Source organism: Enhydra lutris, unplaced genomic scaffold, assembly GCF_002288905.1.
Source record: "Enhydra lutris kenyoni isolate GAN:26980312 unplaced genomic scaffold, ASM228890v2 scaffoldscaffold20, whole genome shotgun sequence".
Classification (NCBI taxonomy): domain Eukaryota; kingdom Metazoa; phylum Chordata; class Mammalia; order Carnivora; family Mustelidae; genus Enhydra; species Enhydra lutris.
Window position 1 is genome coordinate 2,211,599 of NW_019154104.1, and position 27,496 is coordinate 2,239,094.

The 27,496-nt window shown below is 51.9% G+C and overlaps 1 protein-coding gene and 1 pseudogene across 1 annotated transcript in view; one reads left to right on the forward strand and one right to left on the reverse strand.

The window, feature by feature from the left end:
* Positions 1-380: 380 nt before the first annotated feature.
* Positions 381-11,561, reverse strand: LOC111148722 (annotated as a pseudogene).
* A 1,889-nt stretch (positions 11,562-13,450) lies between these two features.
* LOC111148599 (polypeptide N-acetylgalactosaminyltransferase 16) overlaps positions 13,451-27,496 on the forward strand; it is an 89,190-nt gene continuing 75,144 nt past the window's right edge. The window contains exon 1 of the mRNA XM_022505302.1: positions 13,451-13,627. Within this exon, the coding sequence (XP_022361010.1) occupies positions 13,451-13,627 (177 nt within the window). The remainder of the gene's footprint in view (positions 13,628-27,496) is intronic.

Here is a 27,496-nt window from a genome sequence, read left to right on the forward strand (position 1 = left end):
TTCTTCCTTTTCCTTTCTTTCTTTCTTTTTTTTTTAAAGATTTTATTCATTTGACAGACAGAGATCACTAGTAGGCAGAGAGAGAGAGAGAGGAGGAAGCAGGCTCCCTGCCAAGCAGAGAGCCCGATGCGATGCGGGGCTTGATCCCAGAACCCTGGGATCATGACCTAAGCTGAAGGCAGAGGCTTTAACCAACTGAGCTACCCAGGCACCCCTCCTTTTTTTTTTTTTTTTTTTGAGCAGCCACTCATCACAGCCTTTTGTTGGCCTGGACTAGCTCTGTAGGACCTTCCCAACCAAACCTGGGACTATATGCTCCTTGGGGGCTCCCAGCTCCTGGCCTAGGTCAGCCTGGCTCTTGGGAGCCCCTTAGCCTGCCCAGAGATCATGACCTCCTCTAAGTCCCTTGGCCAGGCCTGAAGATGAAGGGGCAGCTAGAAGCCCCAGGGCAAGGGCCCTGCCCTCTCCCATAGGCTGAGGCAGGTTTCAGAAAAGGCCATTCACTGCCCAGTGGTGCAGGGAAAGGAAAATGATGATTTGGGAAGTGAGGGGCTGGACAGTGAGTGAACAGACACTCAAGATTGGGAATCACGCGAGAAAAGGGTGCCCCATCTACTCCTCAATGTGAGAGAGTCAGTCCTTTTGCACACCCCACACCAGCATCCGGCTCACCTCCGTCATGCTCAGCACGTGGAGACCTTTGCGTTCCAGCTTGTCCAGAACCATGTGGGGAGGGTCACTGATGAAGTACTCAAAAGTTGTTTCCCAACACGCTTCTCTTTGAGGCCCCCCAGATGCCACATCAGCTCTGGAACTGAGGGCTCAGCACCCATTAGGGTGAGGCCCACTTCTGTGTGGATCTGGGTGCTGATGAGCAGGTAGGGCGTGATGCATGAGTCCCAACCAGGCCCCTACCCAGGGCTTTGGGCTCAGGGCACATGCCAATCCCACCAGCTCCAGGACAGTCCTAAGTCCAGTTACTCCAGCTCTCAGGGCTTGGGTTTCCTTCCTTCCTTCCTTCTTTCTTAGATTTTATTTTTTCATTTGACAGAGAGCAAGAGAGAGACCATAAGAGGGGAGAAGGTCACAGGGAGAAGCAGACTCCCTGCGGAGCTGGGAGCCTGATGAGGGACTCGATCCTGGGACTCCGAGATCATGACCTGAGCCAAAGGCAGTCGCTTAACCAACTGAGCCACCCAGGCACCCCGGAGCTCAGGTTTCTTACATTACATGAAACATCTATTCTGATGATGTATGGTCTTGGATTGGAAGGTTGTACATTCATCTACCTGAGCAAATTATTATACGAGTGCAAATACAGGTGAAAACATGAAGAACTGGTAGTCTTGAGTCTGGGCATTTTGCTCTTTTGTCATATGTAGTTGGTGTGGTTACTGCAACTCTTCACGATACTTGTTCTTTACAAGTTACTATTGAAAATAGGTAATGTGGGAGCACCTGGGTGGCTCATTTGGTGAAGTGTCTGTATTTGGCTCTGGTCATGATCCCTGGGTCCTGGGATCAAGCCCCACATTGGGCTCCTTACTCGGTACGGAGTCTGCTTCTCCCTCTCCCTCTGCCTGCCCCTCTCCCTGCTCGTACTCACTCTTTCTCTCTTTATTTTTTATTTAAAGATAAAGAAAATCTTTAAAAAAAAGAAAGAAAATAGATGTGTGCACATAGTACAAAAAAATCTTTTTTAATGTGTAATGAAAAGGGACTGTCCCCCCTCTCTACCCACCCCCCCCCCCGTCATTTTCCTCCTTGAAGGGAACCTCTGTTACTGTTCCTTGGGAGTTGTTCAGCCTGGGGCTGGGGGGAGGGGGAGTTTTGTTTTTTAAGTCCCAGCTTTCTTTGGTTGTTCACCAAGAATATATTTCTCAACCTTTCTCTTTATACTCCAGGCTGTAGTCTAAGGCACTTATGCAGAAACTTGGACCTACAGCCTCAGTATGACTAATCATGTTTGTCCTGTCCTATAAAATTCATTCTCTGTATCTGTCATCTGGCTCAAAAGTCCATGTTTCTCACAGGATTGGCCAGGAGTTGCTAATAGCTGGAGTTGGGTTTTTTAATTATTAGGCTCGCTACATCTAAAATACATATTTGAAGTGTTCCCTAATCAATTTTTAAAAATTCATATTTCTTTAGCGGGGCTTCTGCAACATACCTATCTGATAAGTTTTTTGTTTGTTTTAAAGTAATGTTGAATCCCAATCTGCAAGTGAACTATAGCCGGATCTCTAGACAGTCATGCCCCCACCCCACAGCCACCCAAATCAGACATTCAGAACTCCAAAGTTACAGACATGAACTGGCATGATTTTTCACCTTCACAGGCCATTCTTCTCTTTACACATAGGATTGACCTCAAATTTACTTTGAAAAGCCAACTTCTCTGGCAGGCAAAATTTGATTTGATTTATACACTAAGTTTTTCAAGAATATAAATGTCATGCAGAGCTGAGGACTTATATTCAGCCAGGAACAGTATTTTACACAATTTACAAGCTCCAGGGCCAGGGAAGGAAGACCTCTTATCCCCAGCCCTCTCAGTCAGACAGAAACCAAAACATGATGGATGGATGGCTCTTCTACGCCACTTTGAGCTCCCAGCCTTATTTTGTACTCTTTGCGGCAGGCGGGTAAAGAGTCAGGTCTTCCCCAGATTAGAGTTTCCCAAAGATATACAGTCCAGGGAAAGGAGTGAGGCTGTTTGTGTTTTCCAATTCAAGTCCCATCTGGTTTCCCTGGGGCCATTTTATCTGCGATGTTCTCTGGTGCTCTCTTCTTTGTCTTGCTGTTATCCGATCACCCAAGGCTTCTCCAGTCATCATTGTGAATATTCCCACTGGTCAGGGAGCTCCCTGTGAGCATCCTTTAGTGCAGCTGTCACATTTGAACAGTATCTGCTTTCTGACAAGCTTGAAGACAGAATGAAGGAAGTCGTGAAGAAGTGAAAAACACGAGTGCCTTTGGGACTTGGATCAATAGCTGTGAGTTTAGTGGCCTGGAGGCTGATTCCCAGAGCGGGCAAGGATCTCTTGGTCTCGGCTCATGGTCTTGGTCGTCCATGCTGGAATGGTTCCCTAAGCCTTTGGTTCCAGCATTTTCTAGCCAGGGAAACAGACTGAGGTAAAATGCTTGCTGTGTTTTAAGTAGATTCTGCTCGCTGCAGCCAGTAAGCCCCACAGCTCGGGAGGTGAATGATCCTTCCCGAGAGGGTTCTGTTGCGCCATGCCTCCTGCCTCCCGCCCCTCCCATGCTGCCCGCCCCAGCCCTCCTGCTCCTTCCCTCTGAACTGACTCCACTGGTGTCATGCGTCCGCTTGCTGCTCCCTGGATGGTTTCTCTTCAGGCCTTTCTGGTTTTAGTACTCATTATGCTTTTATTGGTTTTCGCTGTCTGCTTTTTCTTTCCCTGAAGCTGTTTTTCCTCATACTCTGTATCTTTCCATCTCTTGTGTCCACTCTGTCAAGTGCATGTCTCCATCTGCTGCTCCTTGTCTGACTCTGACATGGCTTCTCAGGTTGTTTTCTTTTTTTTTTTTTTTTTTAAGATTTTATTTATTTATTTGACAGACAGAGATTACAAGTAGGCAGAAAGGCAAGCAGAGAGAGGAGGAAGCAGGCTCCCTGCTCAGCAGAGAGCCCGATGTGGGACTCGATCCCAGGACCCTGGGATCATGACCTGAACTGAAGGCAGAGGCTTTAACCCACTGAGCCATCCAGGCGCCCCCTCAGGTTGTTTTCTTGCCCGCACGTTCCCGTAGCCTGCTGGGGGACAAAGTTGACCCTGGAAAGAAGTCAGGTACAGGGACTTCGAACGGACGATGGAGGAGCCTATCCCAGTTGTGGGGTAGGTGGCAGCACCAGTCTGGGTGGTGCTGGGCAGTGTGGCAGGGAAGAGGGTGAGTCAGAGGAGGGTGGAAGTAAGTTGGGGACACAAATGATGGCCAGCACCCTTCGAAGGTGATAATCAGAAAAGGAGGTAGAAGGCGGCTGGGTGGCAGCTGGATGTCACAAGAAAAAGCTGAGCAGGAGCTACACTAGGGGAGAAAACCAGGCGAGCGGGACCTGCTGGAGATGCTACAGCCCAGCTCCACCGAGCAGAGGCCAGCAGCGGTGCGGGGGGGGGAAAGGGGAACCTTAAAGACCCTTTCTCTCCATGCATCTCTGGTCCTTTTCTTCTGTTTCCTTTCATGCTCCTGCCCTCATGTTATATTAGCAACAGAAAACAAAACAAAAAGCAATCTGTCTTTGAAAGGGAATGGTAAGATCTGGAGAATTGAAAGCTAGATGCATGTACTTCCCTGTTTGCTGGACTCCTGGGCCCCTTTGCCCACAGGCTGCTGGAGCTGGGAGAGTTAGCCTCTTCCTGGAGCACCTCGAATGGAGTCCCTATAGCATTTTGACTGCTCAGCCGGAGTGCCCGCGGCAAGGGCAGCCCGCAGTGGTGCCCACCCACGGAACCCCTCCACGCACCTGGGGCGGCTATTGGCCATGCCCAGCTGGAGGGATGGGGCTGGTCTTGAGCAGGGCCTGGGCTGAGGAATGGCTTCTGGCCCATGATGCCAGCCCTGTCCTGGTCTTCTCTGCCCCCCAGCAAGTGAGCTGCAGAGAGGCTTGTGGTTGGAGAAGGAGAAAGGAAAACTCTTCCCTTGCTTAAAAAATGTTTGAAGAGGTAATAAACACATGTGGCAAAGAAATCAAAGGATACAAAAGAATGTATGATGAAAAGTCTCCCACTTCTCAAGTTCCCCTCCTCAGGCATCCTGGATGTACCAATTTCTTGTACATTCTTCTTACTTCTCCTTTTTAGGTCTGCTGTAATCCAGAAGTTTTTAGGTTCTTGACCCAGTGGAATATTTCAAATTGTTTGGATGTACATGTATGTATGTAATGTGTGTGGAGGGACTAAATGATAATAAAGAAAACTGTGTCTCCGTTTATTGCCAGTAATTCTTGCTGGGGCAGGAACGGTTTAAAATATTAAAATAACTAAATAAACTCTTAAAATGTTAGCACTAGAAAGGACCTTCCAAATCCCTTGTACCAAAGCCTTCATTTCAAACACAAGAAAGAAGCCCAGAAAGTGACTTTTCCAGGGTCACCAAGTGAGGCAATGGCACTTTTAGAGTGGCCTTTAGAAAAATAGGGATCCCAAAATGAAAGACAAATGATTGGGCATGGGTTTAGAAATTTCCTCCATTGGATACAAACATCGGGAAAGAAATCAGTAGTTTCCAGGAAAAGCCTGAAGTCACATTCTAATTGAAAAACAGCACACCGGCGTGCCTGATGCTGGCACATACACACAGCAGTGGCAGCGGACAGAAGATGAAAGTCAGCAAAGTCGACTGTCTCTCCTGCTGAGCTGGGCAGAGGCTGTAAGAGGCAGCATGACGTCACTCCCCTCCTGGGGAACATGCACCCCTTGGACCTGGGGTCACTGGGCCGGAAGCAGAGACAGGCATTTTTTGTTGGGCAGGAGGGAGAAATGCCCACCCAGACTCAAGAGGACAACCTGTGCATGGAGCCCAGATCAGAGATGCTGAGGGTGCGAGGAGGGTGTGCCTGGCCATGCCACCAGGGAGCTCTGCCACTGTGGGATCCAGGAGCACTGGCAACCCCAACTGTTTACGCCACCTCCCAGGAGGCAACTCCCCCACCCCCATGATTTATATGCTGACAAAATGGCAGGATAATTTTTAAAAATTCTGCCTGCTTTGACATTTGCTCCAGACACTGAGCGATTTCAGTGTCCAAACCCAGATTGATGGGCCTTTTGATGGCTTCAGTGAGAGGGGACATGTATGACTATAAACACTGGCAGTAAAAACCCTCAATTGCTTTGAAATGGTAAATTTCCAGGCAATGTGGATCTGATGTTACACGCCTCCTGCATTAACAGCTTTTTCTTCCTGTTCAATTATTTTGGCTGGTAAGGAAGTGGAAATTACACTTCAAAATATATCGATGGATATTTTCAGCCTTGCTGAGAGCTTCAAAAGATGTACCAATCCCAGGAACATTCCCTTATTTTCCACCTCCAAGTTTGTCAGGGAAGATGGAGGTACCAGCTACAGGCCCAGTTAGACTAAAGGAGGCGCAGGAGCAAGGCCGGGGGTCTCTGCATTTCAGATTCTCTCTGGTCTTACCACATAATCTCTTTCTCAGCCAAATTTCACTCCAGCCCTAAGTCTAGGGGTCAATTCTAATATGTACCAGGTGATGAGGTCCTTGATAAAGAAATGAGTATTCCCAAGAGCTTGGGTCCAGGGCCTTGAGACGTGGCATCCAATGGAGGTGGAAAAAACCACCAGTTCTCTATGGCTTCATTTTCACTCGAGGGATCCAGAAGTCCTAATCTCTGATGCACATGGTTCTCTCCTATGCCTAGGTGCTGGGCGCATGCGCAGCCACCCAGCACATTTGCCCCAGTTGTGCTTCTGGTTTTCTCATCTCTACCTGACCTGGCTCCTTCCACTCCTCTTCCTGATCACCAGACCTGGATTTACAGCTGCTTTTGTGGACAGACCGCAGAGAGCTTCAGTTCAGTTGAACATGCCTCCCAAATCTGTTCCTCCACCTGCATTTCCTGTTTCAGTTAATAGTGGGTTACCTTACACCAAAGCACTTGTCTGCTACATGAGAAATGTGCATGCTATTCTTCATCCCTTTCTCTAACCCCACTTCCAACAGATCACCAAATCCTTTGACTCTGCCCTCCCTCTCTTTCCTCCAGACTTTCTGCCCTAACCCAGGCCCACAGCACTGCTTGCTTGGACCATCACAGTATCCTTGTCACCCCCTGCTACCACCTGTCTCCAGCCTCCTCACTAAAATTTGTAACCGATCATGTCACTCCCTGGTTTAAAATCTTAGATGGTTCTCCATGGCTTACCAGAGTAAGTCCAAATGTCCTACAAAGACAGAGAAGACATTGGTTAACTGATCAATGCCTACACCTCTGCCCTTGTTACCATCACCACCCCCTACCCCCAAATCCCTCGCCATTTCTTGAGCTCCCACACACTTCCACATCCTTGTGTCCTCTGTTTGCCTCTTCCTCTTCCCAGAACACCCTTTCACTCTTGCCTACCCGCCTGCCTTTTAAGATTCAGCTCTCAGATGACTTCTTACTTGGAGAAGCCCCCTTTGTGCTTCGAGAGAGTTCCATTATATCCTCTTATGGATGTGTTTTTCCCCATGATCAGTTACTGGGCTCCTCAGAAGCTGCGGTCCAGGTTTTGTTCATTTTCATGTCCCTAGAACCTAGAATTGCCTGGCATGGTAGGCACTCAAGAAGGAAAGGAAAGAAAGGGACTGGGTATACCACCCTATGTAAGCAGGCTCTGTCATCTGAGCAGGCTTGTGGGATTTTCATGAGACAGAATGGAGAGTAGCAGCAGCCCTTGGGTGGACCCTAGGTATTTACTCACTCATTCACTCGTTGCACAAATATTAGTGCTGCCACGATGTCCTAACACTGTGCTAGAAACTGGACAAAAGAAGGCCGCCAGGCCCTGCTCAGAGGAACTCCCATTCAAGGGTGAGAGACAGGCATGTGACAAACACTGCCCTGGCATTTTGGGCCATCTGTTTGGCTCTGAGGACCTTTGCCACTCATCTCCTTAGAGGCTGTGGAGAGAGTAAGGGATGAAGTAGAGCACCTGAGAGATGGGGAGGTCAGGAAGGCCTTGCAAAGGGCTCTGCCTCCAGGACCAATTCTGCTGACCAGCTGGCTTTATTTGTACATTTCTCCCTTGTAGAAATTCCTTACTGTTAAGAAAAAGCATTCTTGGGACGCCTGGGTGGCTCAGTTGGTTAAGCAGCTGCCTTCGGCTCAGGTCATGATCCCAGTGTCCTGGGATCGAGTCCCACATCGGGCTCCTTGCTCGTCAGGGAGCCTGCTTCTCCCTCTGCCTCTGCCCCATTCTGTCTGCCTGTGCTCGCTCTCTCTCCCTCTCTCTCTCTCTCTGACAAATAAATAAAATCTTTAAAAAAAAAAAAGCATTTGACACATTTCTAATTAACCCTCAGCCTCTGCAATCTTATTATTCCCAAATGCAACAGCTGGCTCCTTTCATGATTAGTAATAATATTCCTGGAGTTATCCACCAGAACCAGGGTCACTCCTCCCAAATTCTGATTGGACTTTCTGCTCCCCGTGCCCCACCCTGCCATCCTGCGGCCACAGCATTTGGCCCCGGTCCTGGGGTTGCAGGGAGGGGGGCAGTGCTCCCGAGGAAGCACTGTTGGGGAATCTGAGTGAGTCCCCACACTGGCCCACACTGACCCCAGAGGAGTCACCCTTTCTCAGCTCTACTCCTGCACACAGCTACCCGCTCCTCTTCCCTCCCTCCGTTCCAGCAACAACTACTTAATAAGTTCGTACTATGTGTGGCTATATGCCGAGCTGTTCTAAGTGCTGGGGAGACCATAGGGAACAAAACACAAGTACTCCTGGCCTCATGGAGCTTACACCCCAGCGGCAGAAACTGATCTGAAAAGCCAAATAGAACGATGACTGATAAGACTCTTGGAGTTCCTTTTTTTTTTTCTTTTAATATACTTGACAGAGCACAAGCAGGCAGAGTGGCAGGCAGAGGGAGAGGGAGAAGCAGGCGCTCCGTCGAGCAGGGAGCCCGGTGCGGGGCTTGATCCCAGGACCCTGGGACATGACCTGAGCCGAAGGCAGATGCTCAATGACCGAGCCACCCAGGCGCCCCTTGGAGTTCCTTTCAAAGAGCCAGGTCCTCTCCTTGATGGTTTATAAGGAACTTAGCTTAGAAATAATGTTCCCTTAGGTGGTGTCTTCAGTGCAGCCCGCTGGCTGTGGGGATTGTTTGTGCCACTGATCCCCCAGTGGGGGCTGAGGGACTCCTGCAGGCACCAGCCCCTTTGTGCAAGGGAGAGGGTCTGGTTCCCCCTTCCTCACAGGGTCATTGTGAGTATTCTGAGATCTTGCTTTGGCACAGTGCCTGTTGCCTGGTAACATACGCTCTGTTCACCATGTCTGCCTCCTTTGCTGCTTAGAGCAGACATGGTGGTCTAACAAGTCCCCCTCACTCACCGTCCGGGTCCCTGCTGCAGCTGCAGACAGGGCGAGAGGCTTCCAAGCTGACCGAGTCGCAAGGGTAATGGGTATGATGGCAAGAATGGAAACCCAGCAACAGCTGGGGTCCCGCATGCTGCCTCTCCCCAGCCCCCTCCAGGCTGCTCAACACAGACTGTGGAGACACAGGCAGCCGTGCCCCGATGTGGCAGGACAGTTATCCTTGTTGGGCCTGTCCAGGGTCTGTTCTCCTTCCCAGCCCCAGTGAGCATTCCCCTGCATGTGCCCTGGGCAGGCCTTTCTAGAGCCCCATGGCCAGGAGCCAGCAGCACTGCCTGTGAGAGGCGCGCGGTGGGGTGGGGGTCTGGAATGGGGATGGTTACCAGCACTGGAGTTTCTGTGCCTTATTTCCTACCTTTCCCAACAGTGCTGTCAGTTAACGGCTGTCAATGCCCCTTATAGGTGAAGAAAGGGTAAGAATTCACCCAAGCCACTCTCCTAATAAGGGACAGAACCAGCATTTGAATGCGGGTTGTCCAAGTCCAGAGCCAGGGTTTTGCCTGAACTCCACAGCCTTTCTCCCCTCTGTGATCCACCCACACATCAAATGCACGGGGACAGAGAGCTCCCTGGGGCCTCTGGGAGCACGGGGAGCACTTGGCTTTGCCCAGTTGAGGCTCCTGAGTGCTGGCTTTGACAGCTTTGAAAGAGAAGAACCATGTGGGGAGCAGTGCCACATTTTGGAAGAAAATACCCAAGGAACTAGCGGTCCTAAAGGGCACAGTTGGAGGGACCTTGGAGGTCATCTCCCCGCATCCCTCATTTTCCAGAGGAGAAAATGGAGGCCCCTGTGGGGAGGGGAGGTCCCTGCGTGCAGAACTTCTGACCACCCTGCAGACTGCCCAGTGTGCTTGGAAGCCCTGTACTGGTGCCCAGATACCGGCAGGGGGAACAGACTTGAATCCAGCCCCGCCTCCTCCCTGCTGGGTGGCTCTCGGCCACTGACACTGAGAGTATCCCCAAGGCCAGGTCTGCAGGTTGTGTTGCGGGGCTTCAGAGATCGCGGATGTGGGGAGCCCGTTCAGCACCTGGCCCCTGCTGGGTACCCAGTGAACCTCAGCTATTATTACCACCCTGGTTCAGTGAGTGCCGGGCAGCACCAAGTCTCTTAGGTGTCGCTTTGCTTCTCTGGTTTCGCGGGACTCCATTCCTAGGACTAGGGAGGAAACAACGCCCCCTGTCATCATTGAACACTGAGATCCATCTCGGGGAGGACTGAGCTTCAGCTCTGTACCTATTTAGGATTAAAATCCCTTGGGCTGTAGCTGAGGTGGCAGCCCCAAGTTCCCAATGTGCCTGTGGCTCCAGGCCCATTGCTTAACCTCTGCCTAGGTCAGATTTCTGTCAGCTAAATGAGCATGGTAGTGACCTGCCTCCTTACCCCCTACCCCGCCACGGGAAGTTTACTATGTCCATCTGAGGGAGGGATGGCTGTGAAGTCTAACGTCATTCAGAGAGGCTATGTCCCTGTGGGGTTTTTCTTGTGGTGGTGACATGGGTGTGTGTTGGGGGGGGGGGGCAGACAGACTTCTCTTCCAGAGAGACAGAGCTACCAGGGAGTGACAACTGATACAGAAGTATAGCATCCTCGCCACTGAACCCTGGGGAGTAAGAGGTGAGACCTGTGGAAATCCTGCCAAATTCCACCTCTTCCTTCCCTCCCTCACCTCATACAGCCCTCCTTCTAGAGCCACCAGAAACCCCATCAGCCTGACTGCAGTTTCTAGCTTCATCCCCCATGCCTAGGCGTGAGTTTGGAGCTTCTCACTAGGGGTTGATGTAATGTCTTTGGATCCCACATCCTCTCACCTGGTTTTCTCAAGACTAAAGGCAATTAGGCACAGGCCAGGCTGGGCTGAGGGAAGCAGCCAGTGGCAAGGGAGGGCCATCCTCCAAGTCTTTCCACTCTGCTGACCCAAGAGCCTGTGTGGAAGTGGGGGTACGAGGAGGGCAGTTCCCTTACATTTCCTTATGGTTTGGGAATGCCCGTGGGGCTTGACTCTTAGGCAGCAAGCTTTTCCTGGCTTCCTACAGAGGGCATGACCCCTGGATCAGCCTCATGATTCCTGGGGAAACCAGGAATGGCTTGGCTTGACAGTGGTTTTCTCTATGGAGATGAATCCTGGCCCCTCTAGCTGTCTAATTAAACTTCCCAGGCAAGAGACACCCAGGAGAGCAAGGCTGGCCCACGGCTCCAGGGCCAGTGGCATCTCCATAGCATCTCCTGTTGTTCTTGACCTCCACCTGCCTCGGGCCTCAGATTCCCTGCTAGTCTTTGTGAGACCCTCTTTGTACACTCTTTCCAGGGTCCTATTCTCGATGTGGATGTTTCTGGACTTGTTGACGTACCCTCGCGGTCTTGTTCGGAGTGAGGAAGAGGGTACTGCAGTAGCGACCATGATCCTTCTGCAGCAAGAACTCATTAGGTTTTTCTTTCTTCATTTTCCTTCATTCCAACAGAAATGGAATGAGCCTCTCTTACACGCACGGTTCAGTCCTGCATGCTGGAGAAATGGGGGAAAATGAGTGCTGCTGATGGAGGTGGTTGGGGAAGACATGGGCTGTGACCTCACCTTTGCCTGAGTCCTGAGGCTGCTTCGTTTAGAGTCGGGGACCTAATGTGGACCAGGACACTCTGTGAGAGCCAGTGTCCAGTAGCACCAGCAAGAAGCAAACTCCGTGCTAACTCTGCCCACGTCCAGGGACCAGCCTGCCCAAAGTCAACTCCTAAGTCCCTTCCAGCATCCTGGGCCCCAGCAATATCGGGCAGCTCTTTTTTCTGGAACACATCAAGCACTGCCATCCTCTGGACCTTTGCTCTCACTACTCAGGCATCCAATACCTTGCCCTGCCCTGCCTCTTAAGAATTTATTCAGGGCGCCTGGGTGGCTCAGTGGGTTAAGTCTCTGCCTTAGGCTCAGGTCATGATCCCAGGGTCCTGGGATCAAGCCCCGCATTGGGCTTTCTGCTCGGTGGGGAGCCTGTCCCCTCCCCCCTGCCTGCCTCTCTGCCTACTTGTGATCTCTGTCAAATAAATAAATAAATAAATAAATAATCTTTAAGAATTTATTCAAAGGTTTATTCACCTTCTGTGAGAAGCCTCCTCTAAGACTACCTTGTAATGCATTATTCCTTCCTTTGTGATCCCTGCTCAGTTTATGGGACATTTACCCACTTCGAGTCTGCTCTGTGCCGGACACTGTGTGGAGCCCACCTTGCCTTCTGCTCTGAACACAAGCGGTTCACATCGGATTCTCAATGCCTCCGGGGCTGGGGCCAAATCTCTGTGATTTCTGTGTCTGTGTCTCACCACTGTGTTTTGCACTCTGTGGAAAGTGCAAACGGAGAGATGGCTTCTAGACTGGGCTCTGCCCACTAATTAGTCGTGTGGCCTCGGGCCAATCTTCCAGCCTCTCTGGTCTCCTTTCTCCCTGACAAATAGCGGTGATGATACCCATGGTTGTTCAGGGGACAGTGAAAGGTCTGGAGAGAAGACTCCTGAAAGCTGGGAGCCCCAAGCCAGTGAAAGATGTGGGGGTAGTTGTACCCCCATCCTTTCATCGGCGGCGAAGCCGATTCTCAAACCCTCCGCTCTCTTCGAATGTCAAGTGCACCAGCTTCCAATCCCTCCTCGGGGCGGGCCTTTGGGCGGCTGGGAATCCTAGGCTGCAGAGGATTCCGGGGCAAACTCCAGACTCTCCTCCCGCACATCCGTCCCTTCCCGAGGCCTCGCAGAACACTCCTTAAACCCGGCGCCGGAGCACAGCTCCGAGCGCAGCCCAGAACCGCAGCTTCGCGGCGCGGGCCCGGGCCGGGGTCGCGCATCTCCAGCCGTGACTCAGGGCCGCTCGGGCCGGGGGTGCGTGGAGGTAGGCGGGACCGACTAGGGCCGCGCGGGGGCAGGCGCCGGGCGCTCGGTCGCTGAGCTGTGGGAGCAGAGGCTGGTTCTGGCCGGTCGCCATTCCACCGCGGGCGTCTGGCTCGCGGGGCCTTGCTCCAGTGCCGCTTCGCACCCGCCGTGCTCCTCTACCCGTGCGCCGCGGCCGGGGCAGCCCGCGGGGGCTGGAGCGCGGGGCGGGCTCTGCGCGCGAATGAATGGTCGCCCGGGGGACGCGCGCGCTCGGGGCTGAAGGGCATTAGGACCGTGAGGATCGCTCCGCGCTCCTGTCTCTCCCTATCACCCCCCACCCCCCACCTCTCTCCCTTTTCTGCTCTGCAGGACTGAGCAGCCAGGCGCGAGCGAAAACAAACAGCAGGGGCTGCGAGCGTCCCCACCCCGGCCCCGAGAGCAACCGGCCCGGGTCCCCACTCGGGGCGCCCGCCCGCCCACCATGAGGAAGATCCGCGCCAATGCCATCGCCATCCTGACCGTAGCCTGGATCCTGGGCACTTTCTACTACTTATGGCAGGACAACCGAGCCCACGCAGCATCCTCCGGCGGCCGGGGCGCTCAGAGGGCCGGCGGGAGGCCAGAGCAGCTCCGCGAGGACCGCACCATCCCGCTCATTGTGAGTACGCCCTGCGCGCCGGGCGGCCGGCCGGGGAGCCGCGGCGCGCGTCCTCAGCCCCGCGCGGCTGCAGAGGGCGCGGGGCAGGGGGCTGCGTGCCCGGCTCGCCCTGCCGGCTTTGTATATGTTGGAGCATTCCTGTCCGTTGTTATGGCAACCTCTGTTGGGCCAGCCGGGCCAGGGCGCACGGATGGAGGGAGGGTGACAGCGGATGGGGGCTGGGAGAAAGTGCTGCAAGTTTGGTGGGCCCGGCGAACGCGCGCGACTGGGAACGTGGCTCTCTCAGCACTGCGCGGGCGGAGCCGGGGGCTGGAGGTCGGGGGCCGGGGACAGTCCGCACCTCGCCAGCCCCAGGAAGGCAGCTGGACCTTGAGCGTAGCGAGCCGGCAGTGGGAACCTCGCGCGGCTGAGCGCGTAGGAGGCGGTGCGCAGCCCCTCTCTAGTCTCCCGGGGGCAAAGGACGTGGGGTGGGGGCGTTGGGTAAGGCAGGGTCGCTAGGGGCTGCGCCGGGCTTTGCGCCCCCATTTTCGGCTCGGATCAACTTGAACTTGCTTCTCTCGCACGGAGGACTCGAGTTCCCACTGCACCCGCGGTGTTCTCTGGGTCCGGGAAAGGTCTCTCTTCCTGTATGCGCCCTTCACCCCAACACGAGGGTCCATCACGACTGGCGAGCTGGCAGTGTGTGCGCTACGGCTGGGAGATTCCCTCTCTCGCGGTCTACTCCGCGATGCGCTAGTGGGGAAACAAAGGTGGCGGAGCACGGCTGGGGCCTCCGCGACGTTGCCGGGGCCCTAGGCGCTCCGGGGACTTGGGCTGGGGCGTGCGGAGACCCCGTCGCCCTGCAGGGGGCGTTGCTGTCGCCGCCTCCGCCGGGTCCCCGGGTGACTGCCCTGTGTGGCAGGGGCACCTGTTGAGGCGGGAGGCTCTGGGACCCGCGGAGAGGCGCGGTCGGGGGACCGCGTTCTTCCGACAGGGGCCGGTGGTGGGCGAGAGCCTGGGGCGACCCTCGGAACAAGCTGCTGCGCTGGGGCAGCTCTGCCAGAAGAGGACCAGGAAGAGGGAGAGCAAAGTGTGGGGCCAAGGGGGGAGAGTAGAGCTGGGTGGCCATTCTGATGGAAAAGATCTGGGCCTGGGGAGGGAGGAGTGCGAAGCTCCTCTGGGAGGGGAGATGCAGGTTCAGGAGGTCGAAGGCTTGTGTGGAGTAGAATCTGGGATATTTCTGCAAAGGCAGCTGAGCCCCAGGAATATGGGGAGGCGGGTGTCAGTGTGGAAATGTTCACATATTCCCAACCTGCCCCAGATGCCGTGTCTTGTCAAACCCCCCCCACCCTCCCCACCTCTGGAAGACGTAAAAAAAAACCCTGCAGGGGAACCGTATTTCCTAGCTTTGCCTCTGGAGACCTTGGGGTTTATGGGTTTTCTCCAGCCCCCACCCCCAACTCCCAGATCCCTGTCCAGCTGAACTCTGTGGGTGAGCCTGATTAGGTGGCTTGTTCCCTTCTGAGCCCAGGGTCGCTGTCACTAGGAACTGTTTCCAGAGCACTTGAGGATGTTTGGACGGAAAGGCTGATGAGCATAAATCTTCCAGTGTAAAGACTCCAGGGTATTGGGATCTGGGCAGACTGACAGAGTGGAGTGGGAACTGGCCAAACCAGTAGTGGCCCCAGACCTGCAGGGAGCTTGTGCAGGACCCATCCGAGAGACCCTGTTCTTACACCCTGAGAGGGCCAGCCCAGGTCTCAGGGTAGGGGGGCTTGGATGGGCCGGGGAGAGGCAGGCTGGCCAGATGTTCTGTCCTTCGCTCTGGTGACGCTCTAGTGACGTGTGGGGAAGAGGGTCTGAGGTGAAGCAGGAGGGGGAGGGGAGAAAGGAAGGGAGAAAGGAAGGGGAAGGGAAGGAAGAGAGCCCAGGGAAACTGTCGGTGGGAGCGGAGCTGGAGTATGGATCTCCTCACAATTGTCTCTCCTTCAAAATCCTGACCTTGCTCTTGGACCTATCCTTACTCCTCCTTGCCCTCCAATATGCCGGGAGGGCCGCTCAGACCAAGAGCCCTGGAACGGTGCAGGGGCTGGTGAGGGGGGGCGGGCTCTGCTGGAGGCCCCCGCCGAGTTTTGAGAGGAGGAAATTGGAGGTCGTGAGGGGGCGCCCATGAACAATCTCCGGCCCGCTCCTTGTTCCCATGGGGTTCGACTTGCTGCAGATTGGAGCAGGGCTGTGAACTGGAAGCTAAGTTTAAAGTGTGAAGGATTATCAAGAAGATCCCGGGAGCCAGGGAGTGGAGGTGCAGGAAGAGAGGGAGAGTGGGAGTTCCGGGGAGCGAGCCACAGCCTCTTCTCCGGCCACCGCGGGCCCTGGCCAGCGCCCTCTCTGTTCTTTAGTTTTAGCTCTGTTCTGCTGCATAGATTGGTCCCCAGTCACACACCTCCCTAGACACAGCCTTGCATTGTCTTCCTATCTTCCGAGGTATTTCAGTTCAGGAGGGTTATTAGTCATATAGGCTGTCACGCAGGGACTATGCTGGAAGCTTCTTACATTTCCATATTGATGCACACAGCCAGACTTAATAAGTACTTGTTAGGCGAATGAAGTAGGATTTCTGCCCGTCTCTGGGAGCAGCCAAGCTTCACCCCCCGCCCCAGGTCCCCCATCCTAGTGTTTTGTTTCTGGCTCCAACCTGAGCATAACTAAGGAGGTAGGGGAATGCATGTTCATCTCCCCTGGGGGTTGAACCCTTTGTCCTGCCTAAAAGAGGCAGGTGCCTCTGAGGGTTGCTTTCTCCCGGAACGCTGTGGTGAACCTCTCACTGGTCTCCCTGCCCTTCTAAAACATGTCTCTATCTAGTTGGGCCAGGACGCTACATGTGGGTTTTCAAATTCTTAGGGAATGATGTGGCCAGCGCTGCTGACAGAGGCTGAGAAAATTCAGACAAGCGTCATCATCACTCCCCTGGGGAATTGGAGAGCAGAGCTGGGAAAGGGAGGGTCTGCCTAACAGCCTGGGGCGGGGGCGGGGGGGGGGACACGCAGCTCTGCCTTCACAATGTCTGGGCTATTCGAAGCCGGCCAAGTTGCTTCTAGACCTTGGAGGCCCTGTTTGGCATTGTGGGGTGTCGGCATAGCAACCGTATGGCCCGGATTTCTCAGGGAGGTCCTGATTTTTAATATTCTGTCCTGCTGTCAGCCCATGTGTCACAAATTTTGATGTGAAAAATTGGTTATGGAATGTGTAAAACTACAGGGAGATACTGACTCCGTCCCTAAGTGTCTGCTGACGATGTGGCAGGACTCGTGATTTTTCCATGCCGTTTTTTCTGGGCAATGCAGTGGGTTTGGGGAAATCCACTTGAATCTACATTGATGCATGCTGGCCCCGGACAGCCGCTAAAGCAGGCGGCCGAGCAGACGCGGCCGAGCAGACACGGCCGGCCTCCGGTCCTCAGACCTCGCAGTCGGGAAGAACATTTGTGATTGGTTTGGCACCCAGGTTTTCCATATGCTAGTTCTCTAAGAGGCATGGGTGGGATGCTAAGGTGCTACACGGAATTTCACTTTGCAGGCATATTTTTAAAAGACTGTCCATTACGAATATTTTCAGGAAAGGGGTACTCATTTGCAACATTGCCTGTTTGGAACCGTGAAAGTCTTAGGCATGAGGTTTTTTTTTTTTTTTTTTTTTTTAAGATTTTATTTATTTATTTGATGGAGATAAAAAGCACAAGTAGGCAGAGCAGCAGGCAGAGGGAGAGGGAGAAGCAGACTTCTCTCGACAAGCAGGGAACCCGATGTGGGACTCGATCCCAGGACCCTGGGATCATGACCTGCACTGAAGGCAGACACTTAGCCAGCTGAGCCACCCAGGTGCCCCAGGCACAAGTTTTCTTATCCTCCAGTTCGAATCCTGCTGATGATTATGGACAAAATATTTATATCTCTGGACCTTGGTTATTTTATGTCAAATGGGGGTTAAATGATTTCTAAGGTTTGTTGATCCTTAGACAAGCTCATGAGAACTTCATTTCTAGAAGCAAATAAATTGGCTTCAAGGGAATTTTCCTGAGGGGCGTTGTGAGGTTTATTGCTTGTGGAGGGACAGGTCCCTGTCAGGAGGAGGTCCTGCAATGACCCCCGAGGCCTCAAAGGGATCTCTGCTCACCGAGCAGGAGGGGACACAGGTGACGGACGGCTTTCCTGGTGCTGTGCCCTGAGAGTGGAGGCTTCAACAAGATCTTGATGGGTTCATATTTTATTTATCATGTGTGCATTTCGGAACTGTGGAATAGGGTTTGCCTAAAAGACAGAAAATGATTTTATATTTCATTTGTCTAGGTGCCACACACAAGACAGAGGATGGGGAGGGAGATGCATGTTCACCTGTAGCTCCCCTTGCCAAAGTGCTCAGATTGGGAAGCACCTGGTCTTCCGTCACTTGGGTCTCAGCCTGGGTCATGCTGAGACCTTCCTGTAGGACTTGGGGACAGCACAGAGGCACCAAGACTGGTAAGGGCCTGAGAGCCCAAGAGTCACCTCCCTGGGAGGCCTGAGGCCCGAGGTCCCAGGATTCTAAGGTGCTGCTCACTCTTCAGATGGGCGCCATTATTTCTGTGCAGTAGCAGTAGTTCCCGCACTGGCTGCTCCAGGCCTTGGGCCTGGCTTTCTCCTCTGGTAGTCGAGTTTACCAGCTCTGGGAGCAGAGGAAGCCCTTGGGTCTGGAAATGCCACTTCAGGAGATGTGGAGGGGCGCAGGCCAATCAGACAATTTCCTGGGTGCACTTGCAGACGGTGTGCAACGGCTCTGGAAATGGCCTGCAGGGTCTTGGTGTCTCTCCTCTAAATAGACACTTGTGCTCTTTGATTCCTACCTGTCTGGCCTCTGTCAAGGCTGTTACCTCTGTGTGATATTTATGGAGGCTGCGTTTGTTGGCTACTTCTATGGTAGATGTCTCACAAACTTCAACCTCTCAGATTCCCCTCAACAACCTGACAAGGTAGGTGCCATTATCAGGTCCGGCTGACATATGAGTAAACCGAGGCTTGCTTATCCACAATCAGGCAAGTAGGAAGTGCCTTTAGAACAAGGTGTTTCTGCCTGTGAGGCCCAAGTTATGTCTTCTTTCCCCTGAAGCATCTTTAGGGCAAGACCAAGGCTGATGCCCCAGCGCCTCTTTCCTGGAGTACTTAGATCCGTGTTGTGTTGACTCCATAAACATTTGGTGGGGGAAGAAACGCAAAAACCATTGAGAAAAGATGTTAGCAGTAGAAAAGTAGGATTATGGGTAATCCCCCATCTGTCTTTTGGCTTTTCAACATTTTTTTTAAGTAGGCTCCATGCCCAGGGTGGGACTTGAACTAATGACCACGAGACCTGAGCCAAGATCAAGAGTCAGACGCTTAACTGACTGAGCCATCCAGGTGCCCCTCAACATTTTTTTTTTAATATTTATTTATTTATTTGAGAGAGAATGAGAGAGAGAGAGCGTGGTAGGGGGCAAAGGAAGAGGAAGGGAGAAACCCAAGCAGACTGTGTGCTGAATGCAGACCCTGACGCGGGGCTTGATACTATGGCCCCGAGATCAGACCTGAGCTGAAACCAAGAGTCAGACGCTTAACTGACTGCACCCGCCAGGTGCTCCTTGACGTTTTTCGTTTTTGTTTTTGTTTTTTTTAAGATTTTATTTGTTTATTTGACAGACAGAGATCACAAGCAGGCAGAGACGCAGGCAGAGAGAGGAGGAAGCAGGCTCCCCGCTGAGCAGAGAGCCCGATGCGGGGCTCGATTCCAGGATCCTGGGATCATGACCTGAGCCGAAGGCAGAGGCTTTAACTCACTGAACCACCCAGTGGCCCCACCCTGACGTTTTTTATAATAAACATCTTTTAACATTATAATGACAAAGCCCTTTGGGATAATTATTTTAAAAAGTATTCAGTGCTGAATAAAATCCCTCTCGACTCCTCGATGGAAGTAAACTTCTTAACCACATCTCACACTTCTGACTCTCCCGTCAGTGCTCAGGATTGAGCCAATGGAAAAGGCAAGAGGTTTATGTGACTTATTCCGTAAGGCATGAAGGAATAGAACTAGGGCGAGTGGGTAGAAGTTGCAGTGAGAGAGGACAACTGTCACTGAACCATCCATCTCTGGAACAGTCCAAAGGATGACCAGGGTTTCTCTTCACCCCCTGTCAACAGGTCAGCAGTTTCTTCGCAGCAGTTGCCCGGGAATGAGAAAAGGCTTGCTGTCCGTCCATCTCCTAAGACATCAGGCAGCTCTGTGATGGGGTTTGAAATAGGGTCCAGTTCTTACACCACAAGGGACCTGGCGCTGTAGGGAGCAGGGCTGGCTGAGAACACGGAGGCCAAGCCAGGGAGGAGGATGACTGAAAGACCCATAATGGTCGGCCACTGTGCTGTCCCCTCCCTGTTCCTTTGGAGCTACCAAGTAGGCAAGCAGTGGGGGGCGAGGTTGGTTGGAGGCAAAGCCACGAAACAGCAAACGTATTTAGTGTCTTTCCTGCTCCTCAGAATGAGGCCCACAAAGCTTTCCTGCCCAACTGAAGCCAGGCCTGCCCATCTCCCCGACAATCTGAATTTCAGCTATACCTTAGAACAGTATCTGGCTGGAGACAGTGTGACCACCCGCAGGATTTTTGTGAACATATCAGAATAGGTAGGAGTGGCAGCCTGGAGTATTTTGGAACTCAGGGGGCAAATGGGAGAACGCTTTTCGATTATACTCCCTAGGCAAGATAAGGCTCAGGCCACATTGGGAAGACATGGAGGCAAGTCTGTCCCAGGGAGAGCCTTTCAACTCTTCTGGACCCATTAGGGAGAGCTTCAGGTGTGGTTTAAGGGCCCCAGTGTCTCTTTCTTGCCATTCCATGAAGTGAGGTGTGACTCAATGTACATTAGGAATAGCATGTCCCAGGGCTCAGAGGTGGGTGACATCTCTTGACATGCTCAGAGTGTGACACCTGCCATTAGAGGCCCTTGAAGGGTCAGGACCTGGCAGAACAGAGTGGCCCGAGATGGAAACAGGTGTTGGCCACAGGGGAATGAAAGTGTGAGGGGATGGAGAGATGATGTGGAATGAAAACCAAGTGACCCACTTCTAGGGTTAGTCTTGCCCCCAAGGGGTGACGTTTTCTTAGGTGAGTCACGCCCCCTCTCTGAGCCTTCGTCCCCTCATCTGTCAGATAAGGGTTGAACTATAGGACCTCCGAGGCACCTTCCAACTCAAACCATCCTTAGCTTTGTTTACCTACTTCTGAAGAAGTGAGGTGGCCCCAAACCAGGGCTCAAGGTCTGCTAGTGCTTAGATGAAAGAGAATAAGGCCATAAGGTGAGGTGTACAAAGAGCCAGGCCATTCATGTGCAGAAGAGCATGAAACCTTCAAGGTTTCATAAGGAATAAGCTGGACCTACTCCGCCCCTGTTCTCTTCCCTTCAAACGCTGTCTGATGGAGCTGCGCAGCTCCCTTTCTGCTACACTAGAAGCCTGCGGTATTTGTGTGTCCGGGTTTGCTCACAGACACACATGTAGGGGTGTCTGTGGGTGGACTTCAGACATCTGGGCCATCTGGGGAGACCAAAAAGAAACCACAAAGACCCCTGAGCAGAGAATGGATAGTCCTGCATCCTTGCACTTGAGTCAGAAGACAGGTGTGGGATTGCCCTTAGGCCACAACCTGGAAATGAACATCGTAAAAATCAGTTTAAGGAGATCAGGAAGTTGGCCATCTCCTGGTAGCCTTTCACTTTTCTGGGGTTACAAATCCGGCAGATTCGAAGAAGTGAGATGAGAGAATTGCTAGGAGCTGCAGCTCCACCGAGAAGGGACGACGGTTGACAACAAAGGAACCAACCAGGAAAGGCCATAGGAGTTTGGAGCAGTCCTCCTCTTCCTGAACAAACACACACTGGTCAGAAGTGCTGATGGCATCATTATTCCTTCTCTTGACAATTATTTGCTGAACGCTTACTATGTGTCAGGACTGTTCCAGGCTCTGGAGATAACAAAATGGGTAAAAGGCCCTGGTCTTGACAAGCTCGCATCCTAGTCTGGGAGAGACCATAAACAGATAAATATACAATGCATTAGGTGTGGAGTGGGGGGCAATACCATAAAATAAATACCATGAAAATAAAGCCACAAAAGGGGACAGAGAGAAGAAGAAGGATGGCCAGGAGAGGCTCTCAGATAAGATGGTGTTTGAGCTGTGGCATGAATGGAAAGAGAGCCATATGGGCATCTAGCGGGAGAATGTTCCAGAGGGCCAAGGCCCAGGGCACAATCTCTGCAGGGTGTGTGCCCAGGGCACTTGGCTGGGACAGGCTCAGCAAGGGTATAAGTGGCCCAAGGTGGAAGTCTGGGTCATTAGGCCCGTAGGCTGTGGGGAGGAGGCTCAGGAACATGTCCCTGAGTCATCAGAAGTGATAAATTACACCCAGTGTACAGGCTGGGTACGTCAGCGGACTGTCATTCTGTTCAGAAAATCTTCCAGAAATGTGATCAAAAATAATGGAAAGTGTTGATTCTTTTTTTTTTTTTTTTAAAGATTTTATTTATTTGACAGAGAGAGATCACAAGTAGACAGAGAGGCAGGCAGAGAGAGAGAGAGAGAGCGAAGCAGGCTCCCTGCTGAGCAGAGAGCCTGATGCGGGACTCGATCCCAGAACCCTGAGATCATGACCTGAGCTGAAGGTAGCAGCTTAACCCACTGAGCCACCCAGGCGCCCTGGAAAGTGTTGATTCTTAAAGAGGTAACTAAGTTCTTCGAAAAACAGTCTATGGCTGGAACCTGGAACATTTCATTTCCTTATAATGTGAGATCAATGAGGTACTTGTGTGTGCTTGTATGTCTCTCTCTCTCTTTCTCTCTCTCTCTCTCTCTCTCTCTCTCTCTCTCTCTCTCTCTCGGCTGGTGAGGGGGAATGGAGAGTGCTGGTGCCTGAAGAAATTTAAAAGACAAAAGATAATGGGGCCCTTGTTGAAATACTGGAGTGACGCAGGGTGGGGGAGGGCTCTGTCTCGGGAGGGAGAGTTCTGTGTGGGAAGAATTCCTCCATATGGTGGTACCTGGTCGAGTCCCCCTTTGTTTCCTCATCTGCTTCACTGCGTTCTCCTCAGGTGCATTTGGGACCCCAGAAAGGATGTTTTCTGGCAATGCAGGAACTTGGAAGTCTTGTCCTTGTGTACAAGCAGGTTCCCCTTCTGTACCGGCAGAACCCCGAAGGCAGAAGCATCCGGGGCCTTCCCTTAGACATGGACGTGGGCCCCCAAGGCCTGGCAGGATCAAGGACCCCACATGGCTTTTTATCAGGCAGGCAGTGGAAGAAAGGGGCTGCTTTCAGGGGCAAGACCGCTCTGCCTAGGCCTGTCTGAGACTGTGTCCACTGATGTCCAGGTGGCTTCCCCAGTGCCCGGTGGCTGGTATGATAAGGCTTCATGTGTTCCCGGACAGCCGCCATTGCTGTCTCTGTGGTTCAGGTCACACACCCTCAATTCCAGACCGCTGTCAGTCATGCCCTTTCAGAGGCTGCTTTTCAGAGTTCAGATTTTCATCCCTTTATCTTCTCCCAGCAGTGCTGGCTTTTAGCTTCTTTCAACCAACTGTTGGGGAGTACTTCTGACATTCCAAGGTCTTTCATCTCAAGGGGTTCTGGCCCAGGGAGGCCACAGCCAGAAGGGACCCATGTTGTCAAGTTGCCAAGTCTTCAGTCGGTTTTGAGGGGTGGGGGGTAGCTTTTGGCGCCTCGCACTTCTCTGACCAGGTTCTTTGCTTAGAAACGAGCTTTTCCCCTCCAATTGAAGTTCCTCCTTGCAGGGTTGGAAGGGGATGAGGCTGAGGGGAGTAGGAGAGGTTGGGGGCATTATCCAAGTGTTTGGGGTAGAGCCCTTCCTGAGGCTCAGGGAGAAAGAAGATGCAATCCATTAGTGATGTCTGAGCTGGTGTTGATGGCTTAAAGGAGTCAAGTGGTAGGATTGAGCCAGAGCCCCCAAATAGTTCACCAGACCTGAGGCCAGAGGGAGAAAGGGAACCCAGGGAGAGAGCACACACACTGCAGGGACCAGGGAAGATGATAGAGGACTTTTGGGAGCCATAAGCCAAAAGGGATGTGCCAAGTAGAGCCTGGTCACAGGGCATCTGGTGGAGGGTGGCCCCTGTCCCTGGGTAGCCAGAGCGCTGCATGGTCCAGATGTGCACTGACCACTATGTGACCACAGCCACATGTGGCTACTGAGCGCTTGACGTGTGGCTGATGCAAAAAGGGGAACTGAGTTTTAATTTTATTTAATTTTAATTGATTTAAAGTGGAAAAGCAAACACTCATTTCAGTTATTGGGCAACTTTTAGGAGTGTTTGGAAGAACTGAAGTTTGTGGAATCTACATTTTGAACTGTAAAGTTTATGAACTGTCAATATGGAGCAAGTATTTCCTGTGAAAATTTAGTGTCTCAGTTGAAATGTGCTGTAAATGTGACATACACTGAATTTCAAAGACTCAGTACAAGAAAAGGATTTTAAAATATTGACTACATTTTGAAATGATAATATTTGGATGTATTGGGCTAAATGATATACACTATTAAAATCATTTTTATCTGTTTCTTTTTACCTTTTTAATGTGGTTATTAGAAATTCGTAAATTCCGCGTGGCTCGCCTTCTATTTCTTTGGGCTGAGCTGGTCCTTACACGTGTTCAGAACCATCTCTAAAGTGCTAGGAGGTTGTCGGCAGAAGGTTTTATGTAAAGTGAAGAATGTAACTACATTCCCAATTTACCTTGACTTCGGGGTAAGTCCTTTCTGGTCCTGCCGCTGCAGAGTCTGGTTCCTAACGCATCGTCATCTATGGGCACGGGACACCTCCCAGCATGGGCCTTCGTCCTCATACCATCATTAAAACCAAGGCCAGTGTTTTCTTGAAGCCTCTTCTCTTTTCAAAATCCCTTCTAAGCTCTCGCTGTGATGAAAATGGGTTTTGGGTAGGAGGGGTCGGAGCAAGGGAAGCAGGGAGCATTTTACTCCCTTGGAAAGTAGAGGGATTAGTTCTAGTCTGTTGCTTTCGGTGTTTCGTCTTTATCCTGTTAGAGCCAGAATGATAAATAGGTCTCGGCTCCACGGCCAGGCCAGAACCTGTGGAAGAGGCCGCCTGCAGCCCCGCGGGGAGAAGGTTGCTGAGGCTACCTCAGGACTGAGTGGGAAAGAGGCAGCTGATTAGCCATGTCTGTAAAGGGCACGGACTGGGACTGTAGAACACGTGCTTTGTATATCTTGATTCTGCCTGATGAGGTTGTCTTCTTAGAATTTTCCTCCACTTTAAAGACCTGAGACATGTTTTAAGAAGTTGGCCACTTAGAAGAAGCAGGGATGAGGCTTGTGCTGAGTTAGATGTGCAGAGGGGAAGTTGATCATCTCAGCTGGTCAGAACCCTAACCAAGGAGATGTGACAAGAGCTTTAAAACACTGTGTGGACTTTTAAAACACTTGTTCACTGACTCAGAAGAGGTGTGTTGGCTGTTGTCTGGGACCAGTCTACTGGCAGGATAAAGACAGATCTGTAAACCCAAGGAGAAGGGTAGACACCTGGAGGGGCTGGGAGAAGAGAAGAGGCTTGGTTCTTTTTCCTTTTTTCCATATCTTCCCTCCCTTAAAAGTGGGCTCTGAACTGGAGAACATCTGCTTCTTGGTGCCACATTTCTGGTTATGGCTTTGTTTGAGATGCAAAATGAGAGTGGCCAGGAGCACAGCCCCTGGAGCCGTGTTCCAGCTCTGCCACTTACTGCAACTTATTTAAACATGCCCTGCCTCAGTTTCCCTATATGTAAAGTGGAGATACCAGAAGTCCCCATTGCAGATGGTTCCCATGAAGATTAAATGAGTTAATCCCCATAAGGTGTTTGGAATCATGCCTCGAGCGTAGTAAGTGCTACACTAGCATTGGCATACAAGTTAGTAACGATGATATAAATTATCATCATTTGTTAGCTTGTGTATTACTTATTTAAAGCTGTGTAACAAATCACCCTAAAACTGAATGGCGGAAAGCTGCACAAATCATTTAGTCTCTCTCTTCTATGGGGTCAGGTATCTGGAAGTGGCTTGGCTCCGGGTTTCTCAGTGAGGTTGCAGCCAGACGGGAGCTGGGGCTGCAGTCACCCAAGGGAGCGAGAGCTACTCTCTCACGTGGCTGGCCGGCTGGTGCTGGCTGTTGGCTGGGGGCCTCCGTCCTTCTCCATGTGCGTCTCTCCACATGTCTGTTGGAGTGTTTTCATGGTGTGGGGGCTGGCTCCTCCTGTAGCAAGCAATCCAGGAGACCAAGGCGGGTATTGCAAAGACTTCTTGACCTAACCTGGGAAGTCACATAAGCAAAGGAGTGATGTGATCAGAGTTACATTTGGAGAGACCTCTGTGGCTGTTGCTTGGAGAAGAGACAGGGGAAGTACAAGGGCAGAAGCACTTTCTGACTGCCTGGTAAGTGGTGGGAGCCTACCAGCTGGGTTTCATATACTTTCCCCTTTATCCATCATAGCAGGCCTATGGCCCGAGTATTACTATCCCCGTTTTACAGACAGGGAGCCTGACTCAGATTGGGCAGGTTACCTACCAACAGAGCCAAGAGTTACCCGGAGTTGCCTGGCACCAAAGCCTGGGGAGACACACGACCTCTCAGGATGACCCCCTCGTGATGCTGTGGCTTACAAGGGAAAACACTTTGTGAAGGATCTTAATTCCTCTATTTCTCCAAGTCAGGATAAGGAACCTGAGAAAGCCAGACAGGGGAGGAACAGGCCCTGGTGATCTCAGCACCTGCCAGAGCTGGGGGTGGAGTTGGGTGGGTAGGTCAAGGGGCTGGGGCAAGGTTTGGAGGATTGTATGGACCAAAAGGGGTGCGCTGGGGTGAGACCCCCACACTTGGCTTAGTCTCTCCAAATTAGCAAAACTTCTGAGGTCAGGGAAGCTTTAGTGTTACGTGAGCCCTAGAGATTTCCACGCAGAGGGATCAGGCCTACCCACCTGCCAGCTGGCAGCAGTAAAATAAATGAATTAGACCAATATACATCTGTGCAAATGGAACTTAAAAACATGATGTTAGGGGCGCCTGGGTGCCTTAGTGGGTTAAGCGTCTGCCTTTGGCTCAGGTCATGGTTTCAGGGTCCTGGGATCAAGCCCCACATCGAACTCTCTGCTCAGCAGGGAGCCTGCTTCCCCCTCTTCCTCCATCTGCCTCTCTGCCTACTTGTAATCTCTATCTCTCTGTCAAATAAATAAATAAAATCTCTTAAAACAAAACAAAAAACAAACAAAAAACTCCATGATGTTAAGGATGCCTGGGTGGCTCAGTTTGTTAAGTGTCCAACTCTTGATTTCGGCTCAGGTCATGATCTTGGGGTGGTGGGATCGAGCCCCGTGTCAGGCTCCACACTGGTCATGAAGCCTGCTTACGGTTCTCTCTCCCCCTCTCCCTCTGCCCTTCCCTTCCTGGGCATGCACTCTCTCTCCCTCTAAAAACAAAACAAAAAACACCACACGATGTTAGAGGGGGGATTGCAGATGATTTTGTATACTTTTATGCAAATTAGAGTAATACAGTTGTGCTGTTGTTCCTGGATGTAGGTGAGTGTGTGTGCATATATCTCTCAAAGTGTAACAATGGACTAAAGAGGAGAAGCAGCACACTTAGAGCAATGAGTGTTCCTGGAGAGAGACGGAGGAGGGGAGTTTGATTTTATCTGCAATGTTTTATTTCACTTCTTTTTTTTTTTTTTTTTTTAAAGATTTTATTTATTTGACAGAGAGAGAGTAGGCAGAGAGGCAGTCAGAGAAAGAGGAAGAAGCAGGCTCCCTGCTGAGCAGAGAGCCCGATGC